At 45.8% G+C, this 20,487-nt stretch overlaps 1 protein-coding gene across 1 annotated transcript; it reads left to right on the forward strand.

Moving 5' to 3' along the window:
• Positions 1–470: 470 nt before the first annotated feature.
• On the forward strand, positions 471–18,223 carry LOC104280294 (integrator complex subunit 9; the record flags this gene model as incomplete). The annotated part of the gene is made up of 5 exons (XM_009877900.1): positions 471–627; positions 1,876–2,043; positions 15,048–15,146; positions 17,381–17,518; positions 18,047–18,223. Coding segments are annotated over 5 exons (739 nt in total), but the record flags the coding sequence as incomplete, so codon positions are not given.
• Positions 18,224–20,487: the final 2,264 nt, after the last annotated feature.

Raw genomic sequence — 20,487 nt, forward strand, 5'->3', positions numbered from 1 at the left:
TATATATATATATAGTGTAATTATATATATTATGTACTATAAGGAAAAATAGCGGTTGGGAGGTAACGTGTCCACAGCAGAGGACATTGGTGCATATTTATCAAGATGGGATCTTTACGCTGCATTTTTGTCATAGTGAAAAAACAAGCTGTCATTTGGGTTAACTTATGATATCAAAAATATATCCATCTTGCCTTCTTTTACATGATCTGATTGAAAGAAAGAGATGATGTTTTTGTCTTGATTAAATTTGTTACAAAAACCACGCAATAATGTGCTCAAATGAAATAGCATTGCTCTGTTGCTTGATTAAGATAAGACTAATTGTGAGCATAATTTTCATCAAATTAACTGAAAATAACGGGTGGGAAGAAGGAAGAAGGAAAAAGAAATCTATAACAGAATTGAATGGCTTGTCTGGATTAGAATGTGGAATCAGAGAGGAATTGGACTGTCTTTGTTCTTTACAGGCTCTCAATGTTTTCAACATTTCTCTTTTCAGAACCTGATTTCTCTTATCTGGATGCCCTGGCTCCTTATCAGCCCTTGGCGATGAAATGTGTTTACTGTCCCATTGACACGAGGCTGAATTTTATTCAGGTGTCTAAATTACTCAAAGAAGTCCAGGTAATGAACTGTCTGTTGCCTTTTCTTATGTTTCTTCACACACTTAAATAGATCAACTGGGAACAACCTTTACATTGAAAAATGGCAAAATCATGGCAACGCCCAGATCCTTTTTGCCGTGAGAGAGCACTCGGCACCGAGCTCTCGGTCTCATACAGCCCTAATGTAGAGGGGACTAAATGCTGAGTATCCTCAGCACCCTCGGCTTTAAACATCTCTTTATCCTGCAGCTGATACTTGCTTTCGTCCTCGCGTTGCCGTTCTGAAATGATCACTCTCACATCTCTTCCAAGTCCGCTGCTTTTCTTTCTCCATTTGCAAAATCCAGACTTCTGGCTAGGGAGAAAGTCAAAGTGTTCGTGGCAGTTTCTGCTTTGCCCCCTTGACTCTTTTTGGCTTTGGTGGCTTCTCCTTGTCCATCCCATTTGTTGCTACTGAAATTTGCTTTCTGTCTCACGACATAATTAAAATAATACCCAGATTTTTTTTTCCTGGATGAGCTTTCCCCTTTGTTCTGTCTTCAACTTGGTGAGCACAAAAATACGTGTTCTTCCAAACCTCTTAACAATATCTGGATCATTTTATTCCATTGTTCTATGACCTGAATTGGCACCACACAACTGATTGCAGTTGCCGCTGCCTGTTTTTTCAGAGAAGCGCTTTCTTCCATGTTAGTACCGAGCTATAATGCTGTTTCCAAAACAGTTTGCAGAAGCGCTGCCTTGTCCTTTGGCTTCCTTAAATCCTGCCGTGATCCTTTGGGCAACCAGCTTGTCGACGCTTTGCTCATTTATTGTTGACAGGTCGTGAAATCTCGGGAGTTGCTCATTGTGCTAATGTTTTTACAGCCTTGCATATCGATACAGCTGCCTCACTTCATGCTGTTTCGTGATGCTCTCCACCACTACTGTCGTTTGCTTCCAGTTGACAAGGATTTGGAAGAAAAAGCTCTTGAATTGTCTTTTTTTAATCTCCTTATGGCAGCGGGCATGACTGCTGATACTGAAGTGGTGATTACTCTGGGTGCTGTTGTATACAAAGCAAAGGCTGCGTGCTCCTTGAACCGTTTGTTTCGCTACTGACTGGATCTTTTGGATTGCATCTTTAGCGTGTTGTTTTCATACAAATAAATCAGCTTGCTCACAACAACATTCAGACCTCCTTATGACGAAGGTTACTGTTGGAGGGCAGCACACAGAATCAGCCAGAAAATTTTTATAAGTCACCAAAATCTTCTTTTTTTTCCAGCCTCTCCACGTCGTTTGCCCGGAGCAATACACTCAGCCGCCACCCACCCAGTCTCATCGGACAGATCTGATGATAGACTGCCAGCCTCCGCCGATGGCCTACCACAGAGCAGAGGTGCTGAGTCTCCCGTACAAGCGACGCTACGAGAAGATTGAGATCATGCCAGAAGTGAGTAACCAAAATGAGGAAAAAGGTGGTGGCTTTGTGCTCCTGCAGCCAAATTCAAGCTACCGCTTCAGTAGACCCTTTGACTAAAGACACCTCGTGGCAGTGATTTACTGTTGGCTCTGATCGCGTAAAGCACTTTCTGTCAAACAGAAGGCTAAGAAAGGAGCGTTTCTGAGAGAGAATCTCACTGTGTAAACTAGTGGGAATTGAAAAAGGCATTGTGAGCAAGCAAAAAATATGTTCGAGTTAATTGTCCTTTGCGAGGATGTATCGCATCTCAAAATACAGAACAAAAGACGATCTCTGCTGGCCGCCTGTGAGGCAAGCCAGTCACCTCCAGTTTAAATTTGAGTAAGTTGAGGCACTGCAGTTGGAATTAGTGGCCCAAGGCCATGGAAAGGTTTCAAAGAATCTGGCAGTTAGTAGCCAGGAGTTGTCTTTCTCCTTCCCCAGCTGTGAGAAATACCCTTTTCCTTGAGGAGCAGCATTCAGTCGTATGTTAAAGGCGTAGTAGTGGAATGGCTCATGTGCTACAACAATTTCAATAAATGGTTAAATCTTAGAGACTGCTGAAGTCCAACAGGTTGATAAGTTGCTTGTAGCCATCTATAATGTGGACTCTGTTTGCCTGCAACATCTGTTAATAATTTATTAACCCCATAAATCAAATATAAATGTACCCATAATACAAAGGGTGACCCATATTCTAAGAGAGACAATCTTAAAATATTTTTTTGACAATCCAGTCAGCACAAATGTATCCTTGAAACAGAGGTGATCGTGGCTTTTTACAAGTAGGCGTAACTGCCCTTTGGAAACTGTTGAATATATGAGTCTACTTTTCATCAGAGAGTAGAGGAAGGAAGTACCTTTAGTTAAGCCAAACATGCAGCACAGAACTGGTACCTGTGTAACAAAATCCTTCAGCCAGTCCACAACACCCGTTCCTACCACTTCTCATGTGTCTGCTTTGTTCATTAGTTCTGCTGGGAGCCTGCCCAGCCCAGTGGTTGGAAGACTGCCAGAGACAAGGAGGGATTTTTTTAATTAGAGAATATACTTGGGTGCAACTCCACCATGGCACGTATATTTAATTGTTTTGGAAAATTTACATATTTATTGGATCCTCTTAAACCTAAGATTCGTAAAATGTGACTTCCATTCACCAGCATGACCAAAACAAGTCTTACATTCTGAGAGCAGAGAGCCAGCAGCACATGGCTTAACTGTGATTTAGGTTCCACTGAAGCATTGGGTTTCCCCCTAAACCGTGAGGATGTAAGTGAGCCTTTGTATGTGAGCCTACGCCTTGTGTCAGCCCTGCGAGGAGCGTGGATACCAGCTTTCCCTGCAAACGGAATGCAAATTAGCACCCATGCTACAGATGAATATTCACCAACCCTCATACATTTGGAAGTTCCTGTCGACGGGGAGGGTTGTCTAAAAGCTGGGCTGATCCGTGGGAGTCACAGGTTCAGTTTCTTGCTCCATCAGAGTCTTCCTGTACGATCAGCACAAGCCTAAAAGACAAAACGCTGCTCACGTTGAAAGGACACCGAGGCCTGCAGAGCTCCCTGGCAGAGCTTACTAGTCCGACGGCAGTGCCGTGCTCGTGGGGCTAGACCACATCAGAAAACAAATCCGTGTTTCTCTTGTTAGCTTGGCTGCAAGATCCCTTATGGCAACAAGATCCCTTGCATTTGAGGCTCAAGATCCCTAACGTCTGAGGCTCAAGAGGCCATGTGGATGCCTTGGCAGCCACTGATGTGGAAGTGCTCTCCATTTCTCAAACCGAGATCTCCGGTGGTTTTTAGGTATTGACTGGCTTCTTCCCATACCTCCAGGTAAAAACAGTGCATAGAAGTGAAAGCACTTCCCAAAACTGCTGTGATGTTGGAGGGAGGATGCACGGTACACGATATGGTATTCACCAACCTGGGAATGGGTATTAAAGAGAAACTTGGAGAATTCGAGCAGAAAGCTGCACAGGCAGGAATACTGACAGAAATGGGCCTTTTTTGCCCCTCTAACAAATAACATCAAGTTACATTCACACAGGAGTCCTAATTTCAAAGCTATCTCTATTCAGGGAGGAGAAACATCTTGTGATTTTCCATGTCCAGGTATTGTCTCTCGTTCCAAAGCTGCGCTTACCAACTTGCAGAAAGCTATTTGGCATGTGGTGAAGCTCCTACAAAGACTTTAATATGATACAAAAATTAGGTAAATGAAATAATCTCATGAGACTTTCAGGAAGGCTGCTGTTCTTTCCCATTGGTGTCAGGTAGGTAGCATTTGCTTGCCTCGGGGTTTTTTTGAGACGTTGTGTGCCTGCCTCTGAGAGCAGGACTGTGATTTGAGGCTGTTAGTAGGCTGCCATTTCCCAGCACTGAGATCTGCAAATCACCCTCAAAAAGAGATCTTACTCAGTCTTTTTAGGGGAACTTGCTAGAGAGGTAGCAAAGCCAACCTTGTAGTGATCCCAGACTGTCTCCCCAGGTCAGCATGTCTTCATCACATCACCGTGTGAGGCCAGTTTTTGGCTTCCAGCTTGACCTGCGGAGTGATGATAAGGCATGGGAGGGCTGGTACGTTGTCTCCCACCCTCGCTGACTTTGGGTTTGGGATCTTAGCGGCATAGTTGATAACTGCTGGGGAGTGTAACTGCAGTCGTTCCTACTCCGTCACCTCAGTCGATCCCGAAGGGTTGTTGTTTGGTTTTCAAGTAAATGGGAGGAGGAAAAGACCATCTTTTTGAGGGCCTGTATTTCCTTTCATGCTCACTCCCTAAATAAGCACTGTACATCCTTAAGATTCTTTCTGTGCCATCTGCATGGCTTGTCTCATTCCCTCTCCCAGCACAAGAGCCCTGTCTGCCTGTCCCGTGGTGCAGAGAGGTCGTTAAGATGTTGGTTCGGAGAGGCTGATGCAGATGGCCTGTTGGTTTCAAGCAGGGTTCACCCAGTGGTGGCAAAAAAGGGCTGTAACTTCCCCTTCTGCGAGACAGGATTGCAGATTGTAGATGAGGCTCCCTGGTGGGGAGTATTTGCTGCTTAATGTCCCCTTTTCAGTAGTTTCATCCAGGAAGACGCTTCAGTCGTGCCTGAGTATATAGGAATTTCTATACTACAAGGGAAGGATGGGCTGCCACCAGCTGTGGGATTCTGTGAAGGCTCAAGTGGCAACTGGGGAAGGTATTTAGTTACTCCTAGCAAACCTTGGGAAAGCTTGACCTTGTGAAAGCTTCTTGTTTGTCAAAACCACGTTAGCCGAGAACAGGGTGATGAAATCCATCCTCAAAAAAAAGAGTAATTGCTAGATGTGCTCCAGGGCTAGGACTTGTGTCTAAAGTACAGCTAGAAGTCTCATAAAATTATGAGCGTCTGCTTCAATGAAGCCCTGATCTGGGCCCTCCTGTAACATCCACGGCCCTTTCTCAGAAAAGAACACGTGCTTAAATTTCTGTCTGAATTTTTAAACCTTTTGAAAGCCCAGCAGCTGGCTCAGCATGACTTCAGTCAACGTAGACTGACGGTATGGCAGCAGGAAGTTTCCTTTCCAAAACTGTCCCAGTGGTTCAGATTCTGGCCTCACAGACTAATGTAAATTTACTTCCGCTGCCGGAGCTTGTCTACATTTCAATCACTTCACCGAAGAGCAAAGTCAGGTCAGGCAGAACCGTTGTGTGCTGATGAGATTTACACTCGGAGCAGCCTTTGTTTGGAGAGAGGTTTTAACAGTCCCAAGGCACCAGGCTGGAATGGCTCTCGGAGGTATTGTGGAAACCTTTACGCTTTAACTGATTTGTTCTTCTCAGCATCTGCCTTTCACTTTAAAAAAATAATAATAATTAAAAAAGACTGCTTCCTGGAAATTGGTTAAGGCATTGTCTGTTCACAGGAGAATGATGGGAAAATGGAAAACACCTTCTGGAGCAAACAGATAAATTAAGCAGTAGTGTCTGAGCAAATAATGTGCCTCCAGTTTAATTACAGCTGAACAATGGTGCGGATCACTCGATTTCAGCAGCAGAGTGACTTCAGTGAGGGCTCTGTGTTTTTAAAACTCGTATTTGCAAGTTCTTCAGGACACAGGACAGTGTAGAGAGTGAGCCTGTGCAATGCACAGCCCAACATGAAGTGAAATTACAAGGAACTATTGCAGAAAAGAATTAGGAAAACAGCCACTTGGCAGCCCATTATAATTATGTAGCTTTCACCCCACCCTCCCTTTTTCCTGTCTCAGCTTCATCTTGCCAACTGCTTTTTGAGAGAAAGAAAGGCAAAACGTGGTTCTTATCTTACCTCTCTGACTTCCTTCCGTGTTTCAGGGACTAAAGATTTTTAATTTCTGCCTTTCTTCTAAACCTCGACTTACTTTGGTGACTGCACATTATCCAGTCTCATGACCTCTCTATTCCCCTTCCCCTAACTATTCCCCCTTGTGCAAAGATGCTGTAGTCTGACTTATCATAAAGTAAATTAAATATAACCAACCTGCTTACTTCTGCTACTACGATTCATCCCTTCAGCTCCAAGCTTACTGAATCCACTATCTGAAAAATTGCTTGGAGTCCCTCCCTCATTGTAGCACAGGTGCTCTCCGAGCTTGACTTCACCTTTTTGACATTCCCCCCAAGCTGCTCTTGTTCCAGCTTTTACCAGACTTTTCTTAGACAAAGCCAGAACCACTGGAGTCTGCCGTCTTCCTGATCTACATGCTCGGTGTTCAATGCAATCAGCCGTTCTTTTCTTCTTAAAAATGTCTCCCATCTCACTCCCATGTTTCTTCTCTTCTTGCACCTTTTCTCGGGTTGGTCTTATCTACAGAGACTTCTGTTTAGATTGATGAAACTCAGATCTGCTCCCAGCCTGCTTTTGCCTGCCCACATTAATATCAAGGTGTGTTTCTCCTTCATTTTTGAGGGCTGGCTGTAAGATCACACTCTTTGCTAGCCAGGCCCTTCTCTCTCTCTTCCCAGTCAGCTTCAACAACATCACATTCTGGCTTGACGTTCTGACCCTAAAACTGGTTAAATCTATTTTGAATATTTTGATTGATGCCTTTTTTATGTCTTTCACATGACTCATCTTTCACATCTTGAAGCTGCTTGCCTTTACTTTGAAGACATTTCACGTGCTTGCTTCACCTACTTGGCATTTTTCGTTCAAGTTTGAGGCTAATTTCTGCTTTTGATGGTTCTAGCTTCCACTCTGCTCTTCTGAGTTCCTCAAACAACTGTTTCCGGCTTTCTCCCAGGCAATGCAGCGTACTGGGGAAGAGCTTCAGTAAACACCCATACATCCACACCGTAAGAGGGGCATAGATCTGTTGGAGCATGTTCAGAGGAGGCCACAAAGATGATCCAGGAGCTGGAGAACCTCTGCGGCGAGGACAGGCTGAGGGAGCTGGGGTTGTGCAGCTGGAGAAGAGAAGGCTCCAGGGAGACGTCATCCCTGCCTGCAGTGCCTGAAGGGAACCTGCAGGGAGCCTGGGGAGGGACTTGGTGCAAGAGTGTCCAGCGACAGCACAAGGGGAAATGGGTTTAAATTGAAGAATAGATTTAGATTAGACATTAGAAAGAAATTGTTCAGTCCGAGGGTGGCAAGACTTTGGAATAAACTGCCCAGAGACGTTGTGACTGCCCCCTCCCTGGAGGTGTTCAAGGCCAGGTGGGACAGAGCCTTGAGTATCATGATCTAGCTGAGAGGCGTCCCTGCCCATGACAGGGAGGTTGGACTAGATGACCTCTAAGGTCCCTTCCAGCCTAGGCCAGTCTAGGATTCTATGATCTACCTCATTATACTTCTTAAATACTTCCTTAAAACTGTCTCTTGGCAAAGGATTGGTGAAAAGCCAGTGGTTAGCTGTAGTACTGAGACTACTTCTTATGATCCCACCCGGGAATGTTTCCTGTTGGTTGGTCAGCCCAAGTCTTTCTGGTTTGATTTCCAGGCTTTGGGGATTAGGTTCATCATGTCGTTCTGGAGCCCTGGTCCATTAGTTGAACATGGAACATGTAAATGGAAAAGAAAAAGTTTTTTCATTGCTCAAAACTGCAGGACTAACTCTTCAGCCTGTTTTATTTCTCCACTAGATGTTGGCTTTATGGAAGAATAAATCTAAGATGTAGGCATTTGCAAGCAAAAACAGAAGAACTTTAGATATTTATGGTATGATTCGTCATCCACTGAAGTCAGTGAGACTTTAAATTCCACTCCAGAGAGAGTTGTAGCAGACCCAGAGAGACGGAAAGATCTACCAAGTTAGGTTTAGTTTAGCAACTTCATCATCCCATTTAGAGCACTTGGATTCTGTAAAATTTCAGGCTGAAACCTCAATGAGATGTGGCTTGGATCACCCACTAACGATTATATAGATGCTCTTAGTTCTAGGATGTTTGTTCTTCGTTGGAAATGCCCTTGTTCCTTTAAGTCTCATTGGAATCAGAATCCTTCAGGTTGGAAAAGACCCTTGGGATCACTGAGTCCAACCACTGACCCTGCTCTACAAAGCTCACCCCTAAACCGTCTCCCCCAACCCCACATCTAAATGGCCTTTAAACACCTCCAGGGCTGGGGACTCCACCACCTCCCTGGGCAGCGTATTCCAATGTCTGACTGCTCTTGCTGTGAAAAAAAAATTCCTAATGTCCAGTCTAAACCTCCTTTGTGCAGTTTGAAGCCATTAGAAAGATTCCTCATTTTCCATTCTGCAGCACGGTGGCTTGCAGCATGCCTGTGCCTTGTTTAATATGCTTGCTGATCATAAATCCCTACTCCACAGGCATATTTAAATCTTTAGATCTTTCCTCTTCAGTGCACGTGTTTGACCACATATCTTTTTGTTTGCTCTGCAGGATCTGATAGTTGCAGACTTCCTGCACTCTGCCTGATTTAGTACAAATGGCGTAAGGCCAATGCTGGATCTGTTTGAGACTTCTGTGCACGCTATTAATCGCTTGTGCGTTTCTGTGGCTGGTTTCAAGTGACTCGACAACAGAGGTCCTGCTACTGAAATACTGAAGGGATAAGAAGAGGGAGGTAGGACGTGAGGTTCTTCCTTCTGAACGTTGCCACCTAAGTGCAAATGGAAGGATGAAGACCAGAGGCTTCTAGTGACAAAACTGACGGTACAGATCATCCCTGCATGCGAAAGGGCAATTGCACAGTTTTAAGCACAAAAAAATCCCTGTGAAACATGCACTGGGAAGATGCTTTTCTATGTCCAGAAACTGAATTTGGTGTGTGTGAGGAGCCAGGTGAGTGGAGGGATGAAGGGTGAGGCAGATTGGTCTCTGTTTAGATTTTGCTGAGGACTACTTATTGTAAAAACCTCTGTGAAACTGGGATCTCTAAAGCCTGGTGGGCTCCTTCTGAAAGCAGGTAGATCTTAAAATCTTAGGGCTTCTGTAATAATTGGGAGAGGATATTCTTCTGTTGCTTACAAATCGCGTCCTTTTCAGGGGCTAGGATCTAGATGGCAATCTCTCCATGCCTGGCAATCTCCAAGGCTGTAAGCAATCATTTCCACTTAGAAGTGAAAATACCCCCATGGTTTACATGGCCAGAACCCAGCTGTAATCATGTTTATAATGTGCCTCAGAAAATGTAAAGCACCAGCTTCAGACTGCGAAGACTTTTGCCCCTGTTGTTCCCACTGGAATGCTGTTCAAACCCCCACATTCCCCAATGGCTAAACCAGCCTAATTTTCAGCCTACACGTATTCATGGCTGGTCTGCATATACTTATTCTTAACATTGTGGTTTAGCATAAATAGTTTTCCCTTTTGTTGTTTTTTTTCCCTGTGGTGTTTATGTAGAATAATCAAGATTTCCTCTTGTCTTTCTTTTTGCTGGGCTAAACAAGCCAAGGGTTTTAGTTTCCTCTTACCAGACAGCTTCTCCTAACCTACCCTTGAGAATATCTTACTTCACAGAATCACAGAATACTTGATCTTAAGTTACCCACAATTTACAAGTCGTTCGGATGAGGTTTGATGGGCCCAATGTAATAGCAAGAGCTCATCTCTACTAGAATTACCTGATATTTTCTGGGGTTGCATTTAGCTTTTTCATGGCGGTGCCACATTTGTGACTCTCAGTTCTCAGGAGGTGGACTAATAAACCTGGACCCTTCACCTCTGTCATTTCCAGCAGCCGCCAGCTCACAGCAGAGAGTCTCGGCGTTAGCCCCGTTCCTGGCCTTGCATTTCACGCGATTGAATTTCATCTTGTTTTTCTCACTCTGGTTCGTGAGGTCATCGGGTTCTTCCTCTATGAAAGCCTGATCTTTCTACCTCTGCAAACTTCAGTGGGGCCTCCTGAACACTTTCTTTGTTTTGCACTGAGATCATTAATAAAAATTGGATGGGACTAGGCTCGAGACTGACCCTTCAGGAACTGCAGCAGCAACCCGGTGGTTGTCTGGGAATATCTTTGCTTTAACCACCACTTTCCCCACCTCAGGACAGCTGTAGAAATTCTCCGTTTGCCATTTCCCCTGCGGTACCTTGCTAGTGCTTTATGAAGCACAGACTGTGGCTGTCCCAGTTCCCTCAGCAGTCGTCTTATCAGAGAAAGCTGTTGTGTTAGTCGCGTGTCACCCACTTCTGATGATTTTTTTTAAAATTTTACTTCTTTTTACTTTATTACCGCAGTATAGTAACATGAATTACGCACCCCTTTAGTGGGGTTTCTGAGCACGAGGTGTTGCACAAGCACCGAACAAAACTGAGCCCTGCCCCAAGGAATATATCACAGCTTTATTTTTTCTTTATTTTTTTCTAAGGGCTTGCAACATGTTGAGTTCATAACGGGTCTGTCCTGCCTGGTGGTTTCACGACTCAGTTTCATGTCTTTGATTTCTCTGATCTGATCCTCCGGCTCCTACCTCTAATGCAGAGATCATACATTTGTGCACAGATTGCAAATCTGGAAAACACACATTTACTATTGATGCAAAAACCCAGCTGTGTCCCTTTCTAGATACACGTGTTGTAATCTAGTGTACACATCAGGGAATTTCAGATCTGGGAAGTTAAGGGGATTTTAATTACGGATAAACTTTGTTGTGCTCCTGCTTGTTCCCCTTTGCTGGAGGGTGAAGATCCAGCTCACCTCGCTCAGCTCCGGCTTTGCCTCTCCCTGCTGGGTCAGTCTTCCTGCACCCTCTCAAGTGCAAGCCAAGAGCTACTTCACCTGGAGATGAAGAAGGAAAAGGGAAACGTTTGGAAAGGTGTCTCAAAACATCTAGGAAGAAATCACGGGTAGCCACCACTGCCAGCATAGCTGCAGCTCGAATGTTAAAATACCGGCCGGTGTTTATCTGTGCACTCTGTTCCTGAGAGAATCATAGAATCATAGAACAATTCAGGTTGGAAAAGACCCTTGGGATTATCGAGTCCAACCATTGACCCTACACTACAAGTTCACCCCTAAACCATCTCACCCAACACCACATCTAAGCGACACTTTAACACATCCAGGGATGGCGACTCAACCCCCTCCCTAGAATCCTCCATAGGACCAAGACCACGTGTGCTAAAATTGGTCCTTCCCTGGTGTTACTCACTGATTATTCAGCCTCGGTTGTGGAGTTTTTTACTGTAGGATTTTCAGATCACATCCTCAGTCATCATTTAGCTTTTCACAGCCAACAAGAGGATTTTTGGCTGGTGACTGACGACAGTGTGAGCCCTTGGCCTGGGGAGAGTTGTCTCTGACGAAAGCCTTAGTGGAGACTCCAGAGTAACCCCATCCGTGTGCTCTCTTCTTCTTCATAAACAGCTGCAGTTTGGCCAGCAATGATGTTCAGGCTCACTCAGTATGTCCCAGATCTCATTTTGTTGTGGAAAATGCAGTCTGACACAAAGGATCCAACTGCAGTTTACGGTAAAAATTACTTGAGTCAGCAAGAGCGTAGGTGGGAGCATCATCCCAAGGTGACTCTTCAACATCACAACTTCAACATGACAACTTCACATCAACACTTTGCAGTTTCAGATTACTGAGTCGGTGTCTTTGGGGTTTTGGTTGGTCTCTGTTTTAAGCTTTCCTTAGCAGGAGAGATTTGAAAAAAAACCCAAAACGCACAGTGCACATACACAGGCACACGACTTTGTTTAAAGCAGTCCAAGTGCTCACCCATAGGCGGGGGACTGATGAATGTGATGTGAGTTCCCCGTGCTGTGTGTCTCTGCTTTCGTGGCTTTCCTGGTGCCAGCATGGGGGCATGAGGCTTGTGATAATGACTGGAAGGAAGACACACTTATTCTTGCTTAGTGGGGGGGCTTTTCAATCTCGCAGACAAACGCATAACAAGCTCCAGCGACTGAAAGCTGGACAAATTCAACCTTGAAATAAGACACGGTTTCCTAGCTGCAAGGAAAATGAAAGTTTGGAACAGCTTGCCAGAGGAAATGGTGGAGTTGCTGTTGCTTGGAGTACAGACAAAATTTGCTCTCTCTCTGCAAAAAAAAGGTTTCTTTAATCCAGCACTCTGGAAGAGTTCTGTGATCTGTGTGTGCAGGAGGTCAGCTGAAAGGAGTGTAGCAGTGCTGTCTGGTCTTGGTGGGTGAATTACTGGATGTGATTAAATGACCTTTTTGGTTTAGGTCAGGGAACTTCTATACTAAAAAGATTGGCCGCAGGGCTGTGAAATGAAGTGATATCTTAGAGAAAATAAAAACGAATGTCCGTCTTACTGTCTTTTTGACTGTCGATAATTAAAGTGTTGCTATTTACCAGCAGGTTAAAACCTGCATAAATGGTAATATCAAACTGTTTCAGTAGCAGAAGAGCACTTTGATGCAAAGCGTTTCTCTGGGTTTTTTTAAGGATCTTTCTCTCTACAGCGCTTGTCATTTTGCCAGGTATTCTTCATTAGAGTCCATTTCGTATCGATCCGCCTCTGGAAGGTGATGGGGATGGGAAGTGCCCCCGGCCACTGCAAAATGCAGCGTAAGACACTGCAAGGTTAGGTCCCAGGGGAAATCTGAAGCAATGATCATCGTTACATTTTCGTTCTCTTAGCCCTCCGCAACAAACTATAAAGGCTGTATTCCAATTGCCTGCTTTAAAGATCTTGAACACAGTCCGGAGAGGGAGCAATCCGAACTGCTCCATGAAATATTGATTTCTAACATTCACTAAGTCTGAATACGTGAAAAATTCAGGGGATTTGAGCGCAGCCTTGAAACATCTGTGGTTTTCCAACACTATCACCTATCCAACTGTTTTATTTCAAGGACATTCTCTCAAAATGTTCCTGCAGCTTTAATAGTGGTAGGTGGGATTTTCAGGAGTTATTAGAAGTGGCTGAACTTTGCTGCCGTTGAAGCCAACAGGAAAGACTTCTTGACACTTGGATGGCAGAAGGATTGGGCCAGGCGTGAGTGCTTTTTGAAGTCGAGTTCAGTTGCTTCTGTATTCACAAGGATTAGAGCTTTGCAGCTACATAATCATCATTTACAGCAGATCAGAGTACTCAGCAGTAAAGTTTTGGTCCCTGAAATTTCATGAGGAGGCACAAGGTTCACTTGTTCTGCCCCATCTCTCTCCTGCTTTGGATCCTGTTGAAAATTCACTAGGTGGTCTTAGGTAAGGAGTTTAATCTTTCTTTGCCTCAGGTGCACCGTCTCCAAAATGGGAAAAAAACCACGCTTTTCTAAAATCCATTCAGGTTCTTTTGCAGCTTTTCCTGTGTGTGGGAGCATCTGGCAAAGCTACAGAGAGCTGGTGTTGCCTTGCTCTCAGGGCACTGATGGCAGCTGGTTCTCCAGAGCTCTGCTCCCTCGAAGCGCTGCTGTAGACGGCTGAAGTTTCAAAAGAACTGCGTTAGCTGGAGATCAAGATCTTCTGAATATATGGCTCCAACTGGAGGTGCTGTGTGTGTGAAGATGAAAGGAAATGGAGTTCAGATGAAGGTCTTCTTGTAGAGGCTTGATGGTCTGGGTGGGTGGATGGCACAACTGTGGGGAAAATCAGCCAAGTGGATTCTGCCCCTTTCGCTGGTGTCTTCTCAACTGAAAAGTCCTCCCATCCAGGGGCAGAACACGTGAGCAACCTTACCCACTTCTGTTCTGCGGGGTTTCCCCACGGATGCAGCGCACGTTTCACGCATCCTTGCCTTTTGGTCCACAGTGACCAACAGGAGCTTGGCGGGGAGTGATACATGGAACTGCTGGTGTGGAGGTACCTGTTTCTCCAGGGCTAGATCCTGGCTGCAGTCATGGCCAGGACTCCAGGGCATCCAGTGCCCAGCATGTTGTCAGCTAGAACTCCCTTGGAGAGTCAAAAAAAAGAAAATAAATAGTTCTCTGTGTTCATGAGCACCGTTTTCTGCAGCGTTCCTTTGGAGCCGTGGCTGGAAGTCTCGGCAGGGGCTGGGGTGGGCTGCCCACCCCACGCTCGCTGACAACAGCCTCAGTGCTGAACATCTTGGGAGGCTGCCACTGAATTCAGAGTTGGAGCCAAGACTAGATTTCCTTTCTTTCAGGGAAGAATTACATAAAGGCGGTGGAAAGGTTTCTATGCAGTGTCGTAGGGAAAAATTTCAAATCGGTCAACAGAGCTGTTGGATTTTAAGGCCAAACCCTTTTCTTCCAGCTGTTCCGCAGCCGGAATGCTGCAGCACCAAGGAACTGGAAGGAATCTGGCTTTGATTTTTCAGTGTCCGTCGACATAATAAACATAATAAGTAACGACAAGTTACCTTAGGTGTTCTGATAATCAAAATTCTCATTGAAGTAGTTGGTGTCTTTTTAAAGGAGGTTTCTCTGTTATATTTTGTGAGACTGGTAACGGCACACAAGTCAGTAGCTCTAAGAGCTGGGAGGAGGGTGAAGCAGGTAAGAGGAGCGCTCTGTCGTTGTGCCGGTGCGTTTGTGTTTACAGTTCATTAGCCCGTGTTTAAAAAAACCGTGCTGCCAATTTAAATCACAGCTGGATTCATACACATTTTGAGATTATCACACGCTGAACAAAATCCTTCTCTCGCTTTAGCTTGCAGATTTGCTCGTGCCCTTGGAGATTAAGCCTGGTATTTCCTTAGCAACAGTTTCTGCCGTGTTGCATACTAAAGACAACAAGCATGTGCTGCAGGTACAGTATAATGGGAAAGGGAGAAAAATATCTTTACACCGGCTTTCCTGCCATATGGGACCCCAGCTGTTCTCTGAGGCAACCCCTGCAACAGCTTTTTTTCCCCACCGGAGCAGAGTCCTTCTCAGATGCTTTGTCCTGGTATGTGTGAGTGAGGAATTAACGCTTAGAGGAGAGAGTGGGATGCAAATAAATCTCTCTAACCTCTTTTCCTTTGCCATGTGTCTGGCTAAGATAAAAGGGGAACCGAGATTATTCCTGAAGAGGGGCTACTAATCACACTACTGTCCTCCGTAACAGGAAGAATCGACACCATCCAGCCGCTCATGGACTTAGATCTGAGGGTCACAGGAGAGGGATGGCCTAAACCATTAGATACATGAAAGGCCTGTCTTCCTTGAGTTGCCCCGTTGGCCAAGAAGCAGATAATGCATCCTTGTGCAAAGCACGAGCACTCGCTGTCCCTACCACCTCTTAAAGGAGGCTGGCACTGCCATTCCTGGCGTTAGTGCTCTGCAGAAGGAGGTGATGTCTGGTGGACCTGCTCAGCAGGGGATGCACCGGTCCCCTCTCTCCTTTGGTGCACAAATCACAGAATCACACAGAATCACAGAGTTGCCCAGATGATTGGAAAAGACCTTTAAGACAATCGAATCCAATCATTAACCCAACACTGACAAAACCTTGACTAAACCATACCCTTAAGCACCATGTCTGCCTGACTGTTAAACACCTCCAGGGACGGGGACTCCAGCACTGCCCTTGCCAACCCGTTCCAATGCCTGAGAACCCTTCCGGTAAAGAAATTCCTCCTAATATCCAAGCTGGTGCAACTTGAGGCCATTTCCACTTGTCCTGTCACTTGTTACTTAGTTGAACTGACTGAGCCTCACCTCTCTACAACCTCCTTTAAGGTAGTTGTAGAGAGTGAGAAGGTCACCCCATGAGCATGCAGGGAGCTCAGCGAAGCACGATGCTGCCTCTCCCACTGAGCGGCAGAGCTGGGCTGGGCCCAGTGCACTTGGGAAGAGGCCCCAGTAGGGCAGTGTCTTCAGTGCAGGGATTTTTATCGGTGCGCAGCTGACAGGCTGTCGTACTTTTTCCAAGTCGGTTCCCTAGAAACACAAGGCAACACTGAAAAAAAAATGTTGGAGTTGCAAAGCAGTTGGTGTGAGGCCACTTTTTCCTTTGTGTTGTTCATTTACTCTCTTGTCTGCTCTGATTCCCAATGCCAAATAAACTTCAACTTAGGCTTAAAATGCCAGAGCCCTCATAAATGGTTGGAGGTGAGGCAGCACAGCAGTGTCTGCATTGGCTGAGCCTGGGACCCCCGGGAGTTCCAGAAGGTGTGTGTAGACAAGCCCCAAACCCTCAGTCTATGAAGATGGATCCGTGTGAGTGAGAAGTTTTCCCCCACACCTTCTTCCCAGGGACTGAGTCGCTAGTTCACTGGGAAAGACGAACGCTGACACTTCCCCGACCTAACTGAATTGGCACAGGACCCATTATTTTACACGATAGTGCCTTTGTTTTTGAAGCTCCTGGTTTCCATCTCTATAAAACAGTTAGCTGCTGCCCCACGTGTTCACCCTGCCTCGCCCTCCCTGTCCGGAGAAGGGTCTCAGGCAGGAGTTAAGGCCAATAACTTTCTGAAGCAGCCCAAAATTATACCCAAACCCCTCTCCAGCGATTTTTCATCTCTCATGCCTTCCTGTCTGTATTCAAGTTCCTCCTAAAGACTCTCTTTTCCTGAGGCCAGCGAGAAATAAATTACCCATTTTTCTCATTCTCCGAGTAGCTACTTGCTTTGAATTTGCCCATTTCTTAATCTGGTGAATCTTTTGGAGTGTGGTTTTCAAGGCATTGACTTCTTTTAAGGTGTGATTCCTAGAAAATACTGCAGAGTACTTCAGTGCTGAAATAGCAAGCTTCGTTCTTGGAAGGAGTCAGCCCTTTTAAGATGAGAGAAATTTGAACAGAACCGAACTGACAGAAATTTTAAGGTGACAGAGATTTGAACTAAACCTGCTAATTTAGTTCTGCAAAGGGTGGCTTGTGTGCGAGAGCTGCAGTGGAGCCCAAGGCTGGGTTTCTCCTCTCCCCCTTCAGTGTCGCAACGTTCCCCCTTCAGTCACAGAAAACAAAATCAGTATTCCTCTTCTGTCTCGTGTGCTTGTTATTCCAACTAAATTATAACAAGCTGATGTGATTCACTGCACCTTCTCATCCATCAGCTCCCTCCGAAACCTCCGCAACCTCCCACTGGCAAGAAGAGAAAGCGAATGAGCGATGACGTGCCCGAGTGCAAACCTTTGAAGCCGTTGCTGAGCGGCTCCATTCCCGTGGACCAGTTTGTGCAGACGCTCGAGAAGGTAAGTACGTCCTTGGTGGCCGCTGGAGGTTCTCAGGAACGCGCTGCTTTGCTAGCAGGGAGAGAGAAAATCATTTCGGTGTGGCTTGAAGTGGAGAGCGGCTGATGAGCTACCCAAGGATTTCAGGGAACATGTGTCCCTGCGGTGGAGGGAGTAGTTCCCCGTGGAGTCATGTCCTGATAGAGGGGCTTCACGTCAGTCATTTCTTCGTGGCAGCTGAGCTTTTGGGGTGGGTGAATTTCCCCCGTGTGACTTTCAGATCCACCACCTGATTTCTGACAGAATTGAGCAATAGGGAGGAGGTCTCGAAAGTATTTTAAGTTCCTACAAGTTTGGTGAAAATGATGTGGCTGAGCGAAGAAGAGATCTTGGAAATATCTCCATGGGTGGAGAAGCTCTCTGAGGAGCTGCAGGACACAGGGATTGGTGGCTGAACTTGCAGACACGTGGCTCCTGCTCTGTGGAGCCTGTTTTTCCCAGTCGTGGTAACCTCTCTCTCTTTTACTCCCTGCCCTACACTACATCTAGCACGGTTTCAGTGACGTGAAGGTGGAGGACACAGCCAAGGGCCACATCGTGCTCCTCCAGGAGGCAGAAACCCTCATCCAGATCGAGGAGGACTCCACACACATCATCTGCGACAACGATGAGCCTTTGAGGGTGAAGCTGCGTGACCTGGTGCTCAAATTCCTGCAGAAGTTTTAGCTCATGGACGTCGTGCTGCTCTGCCACCAGAGCTAAAAACTTTCTAGAGGATAAGCCCAGGAAGAGAGAGAATTTCTTGATTCAAAGAGACCAGAAACCATCTTCCCATTCATGGAGAAGCAAGGAAGTATTTTTAATATCTTATCAATTTTTTAAATTTTATTTTTGACCAGCTTTGGAATACTTTGGAGGGGATTCCTGTTCTGTAAAATTGGGAATTGGAATCTTAGAGGAGATACGAACTGCGGAGTAAATAAACAGAGTGTGTATTTAGAAGGTCAGGGTGAAATTGTGTGCACACACAGACAGTTCTCTGTGTGAACCCTCTCAGCAATGTGTGGCCCAGTCCTCCCCCTGAGAAAATGCTGTAGGAATATTGAAATGATGGCCTTAGATTTTAAGAGGTTTATTTTTCTCCCCACTGCTTCTTCTCGGTCACCAATTCTTGTCTGTCCTCCATCTACGCCTACGTTGTGCATGTGGAGGGCACGAAGAGGAATGAGAAATCTGGTAAGGCAAAGATTATAGAAATAAAAATAGAAAAGGGCCCTGTGTCAAATAGCTTCAAAGTGGCAAAAACAGAGGGATTTTTGGAAAAGCTTTTTGGTTTAAGGTGTTTATTGCTGCTTCACCCTCATTTGTGTTGACCAGACTTGTCCACCTGGCTGTAGGTGCGTCACTGAGACACACAGAAGACCAGTTTCTCCATCATCCGTGGAGGAAGTATCTCAGGAAGATACTTGTAAAGGTACATAAAGTAGATAAACTCCTAGTGCTCATGAAAAACCTTTGAGATTTAAGTGCCTCTTGTTTCTACATTCCAAAAACCTGTCCTTTCAGCCAGCACGGTCCCAAATCCCGGGTGAAATGCTGAGTTGTTTATACGAAGCCACCTGTACGGCAGACCTGGGGAGGTTTTTTCACTCCGAAAATCATATATTTGGGGCCTAAACTCAGTTAATAGTATTTCTTTTAAAAGCAACCTGTTTCTCAGATTTACCGCTGTTTGGTTTTTATTGGATTGTTTTGTATTTATTTGGTGTTAAAAATAAAAAAAAGCGTAGTAAGACTGCCAAGGAGGAAGCACATTCTGTGGTTTATAAAAGCATCTGCATCCCTGTCGTGCGTCTGCCTGCGCGTGCACGTACACATTTGTGAAATAGAGCTGCTCCTCCCGTTTAGCGCTTTGAGGGGGTGAAGGCGGGGCAAGAGCAGCTCTGTAACAAAACCTAGTTGCTGTTGCAGTTCCCACGTCGCATTTTGTACACGTTAAGGCTTCCTGTTCAATGGGATGTACGGACTCCAGCATCCGTACCTTTGCTTGGTGTGTGAGAGGAATGGCAGCATGAACATGGTAAAAAGCTCGTTGCAGTAGCATTAAACCTCATGAGGGTTTATAGCATCTGCAGTAGCTCGGCATCGCTCAAAAACAGACTAAAAGAATCGGACGTATTTCACCCTGCAGTTAAAGCTCCAGGAAGATTGTTCGTCACATGCAGAGGCCATGGGATAAACTCAGCCGAGCCGAGGGGGAGAGCCTTGTAACATGTGTGGCCTTGAGAGCATCTTCCTGTTGTCACCGAGATCAGCTCCAGCGCTGGTCCTGCTGCTCCGGAGTCCTCAGGTTCTGAATATGCTCGTTTGCATTTGGAATTAGGAGAGACCTCACTTGTCGCTTGAAGAAGCCGGACCCGAAGCTGTCCCTTAGTGCTTGTTCCCTCCTCCTCAACCGAGCAGGGGCAGGTGGGGCGGTAGTTTCACACTTTCCGCGTGGGTGTGGTTGGGCAGAGCTGTGACACCCCCTCCCGCAGTAAACGGGCTCTGAGCGCTCGGTTCCCGTGACCCAAGGAAGGATTAAAGCCCAGCTACAGAGCCAAGAAGACCTCGGCTGGGGCAGAGCCTTGTCATGGCTCCCAGTAGTTGGGATCGCAGAATCATAGAGTGTCTTAGGTTGGAAGGGACCTTGGAGATCATCTAATCCAACCCCTGCTGTGGGCAGGGACACCTGCTCAAGGCTTCATCCAGCCTTGAATATCTCCAGGGGATGACTCCTTTGTGCCAGAACCCAAGAGCTGAACTACCTGGGCGCTGAGACACGCGGGAACTTTTCTAGGACATTGATGTAATTACACAACACGGAGCCCTGCAGGAACAGGGCTGCAGATTCGCTGACCTAAAAGATTTAATCGAGCTCTGTGTTCCTCTGACTCTGCAGGTGTGTGAGCGTGTGTCGTGGTTTAGAAGACAGGGGAAAGCTTCCCTTG

Source organism: Apaloderma vittatum, unplaced genomic scaffold (assembly GCF_000703405.1).
Source record: "Apaloderma vittatum isolate BGI_N311 unplaced genomic scaffold, ASM70340v1 scaffold42761, whole genome shotgun sequence".
Classification (NCBI taxonomy): Eukaryota; Metazoa; Chordata; class Aves; order Trogoniformes; family Trogonidae; genus Apaloderma; species Apaloderma vittatum.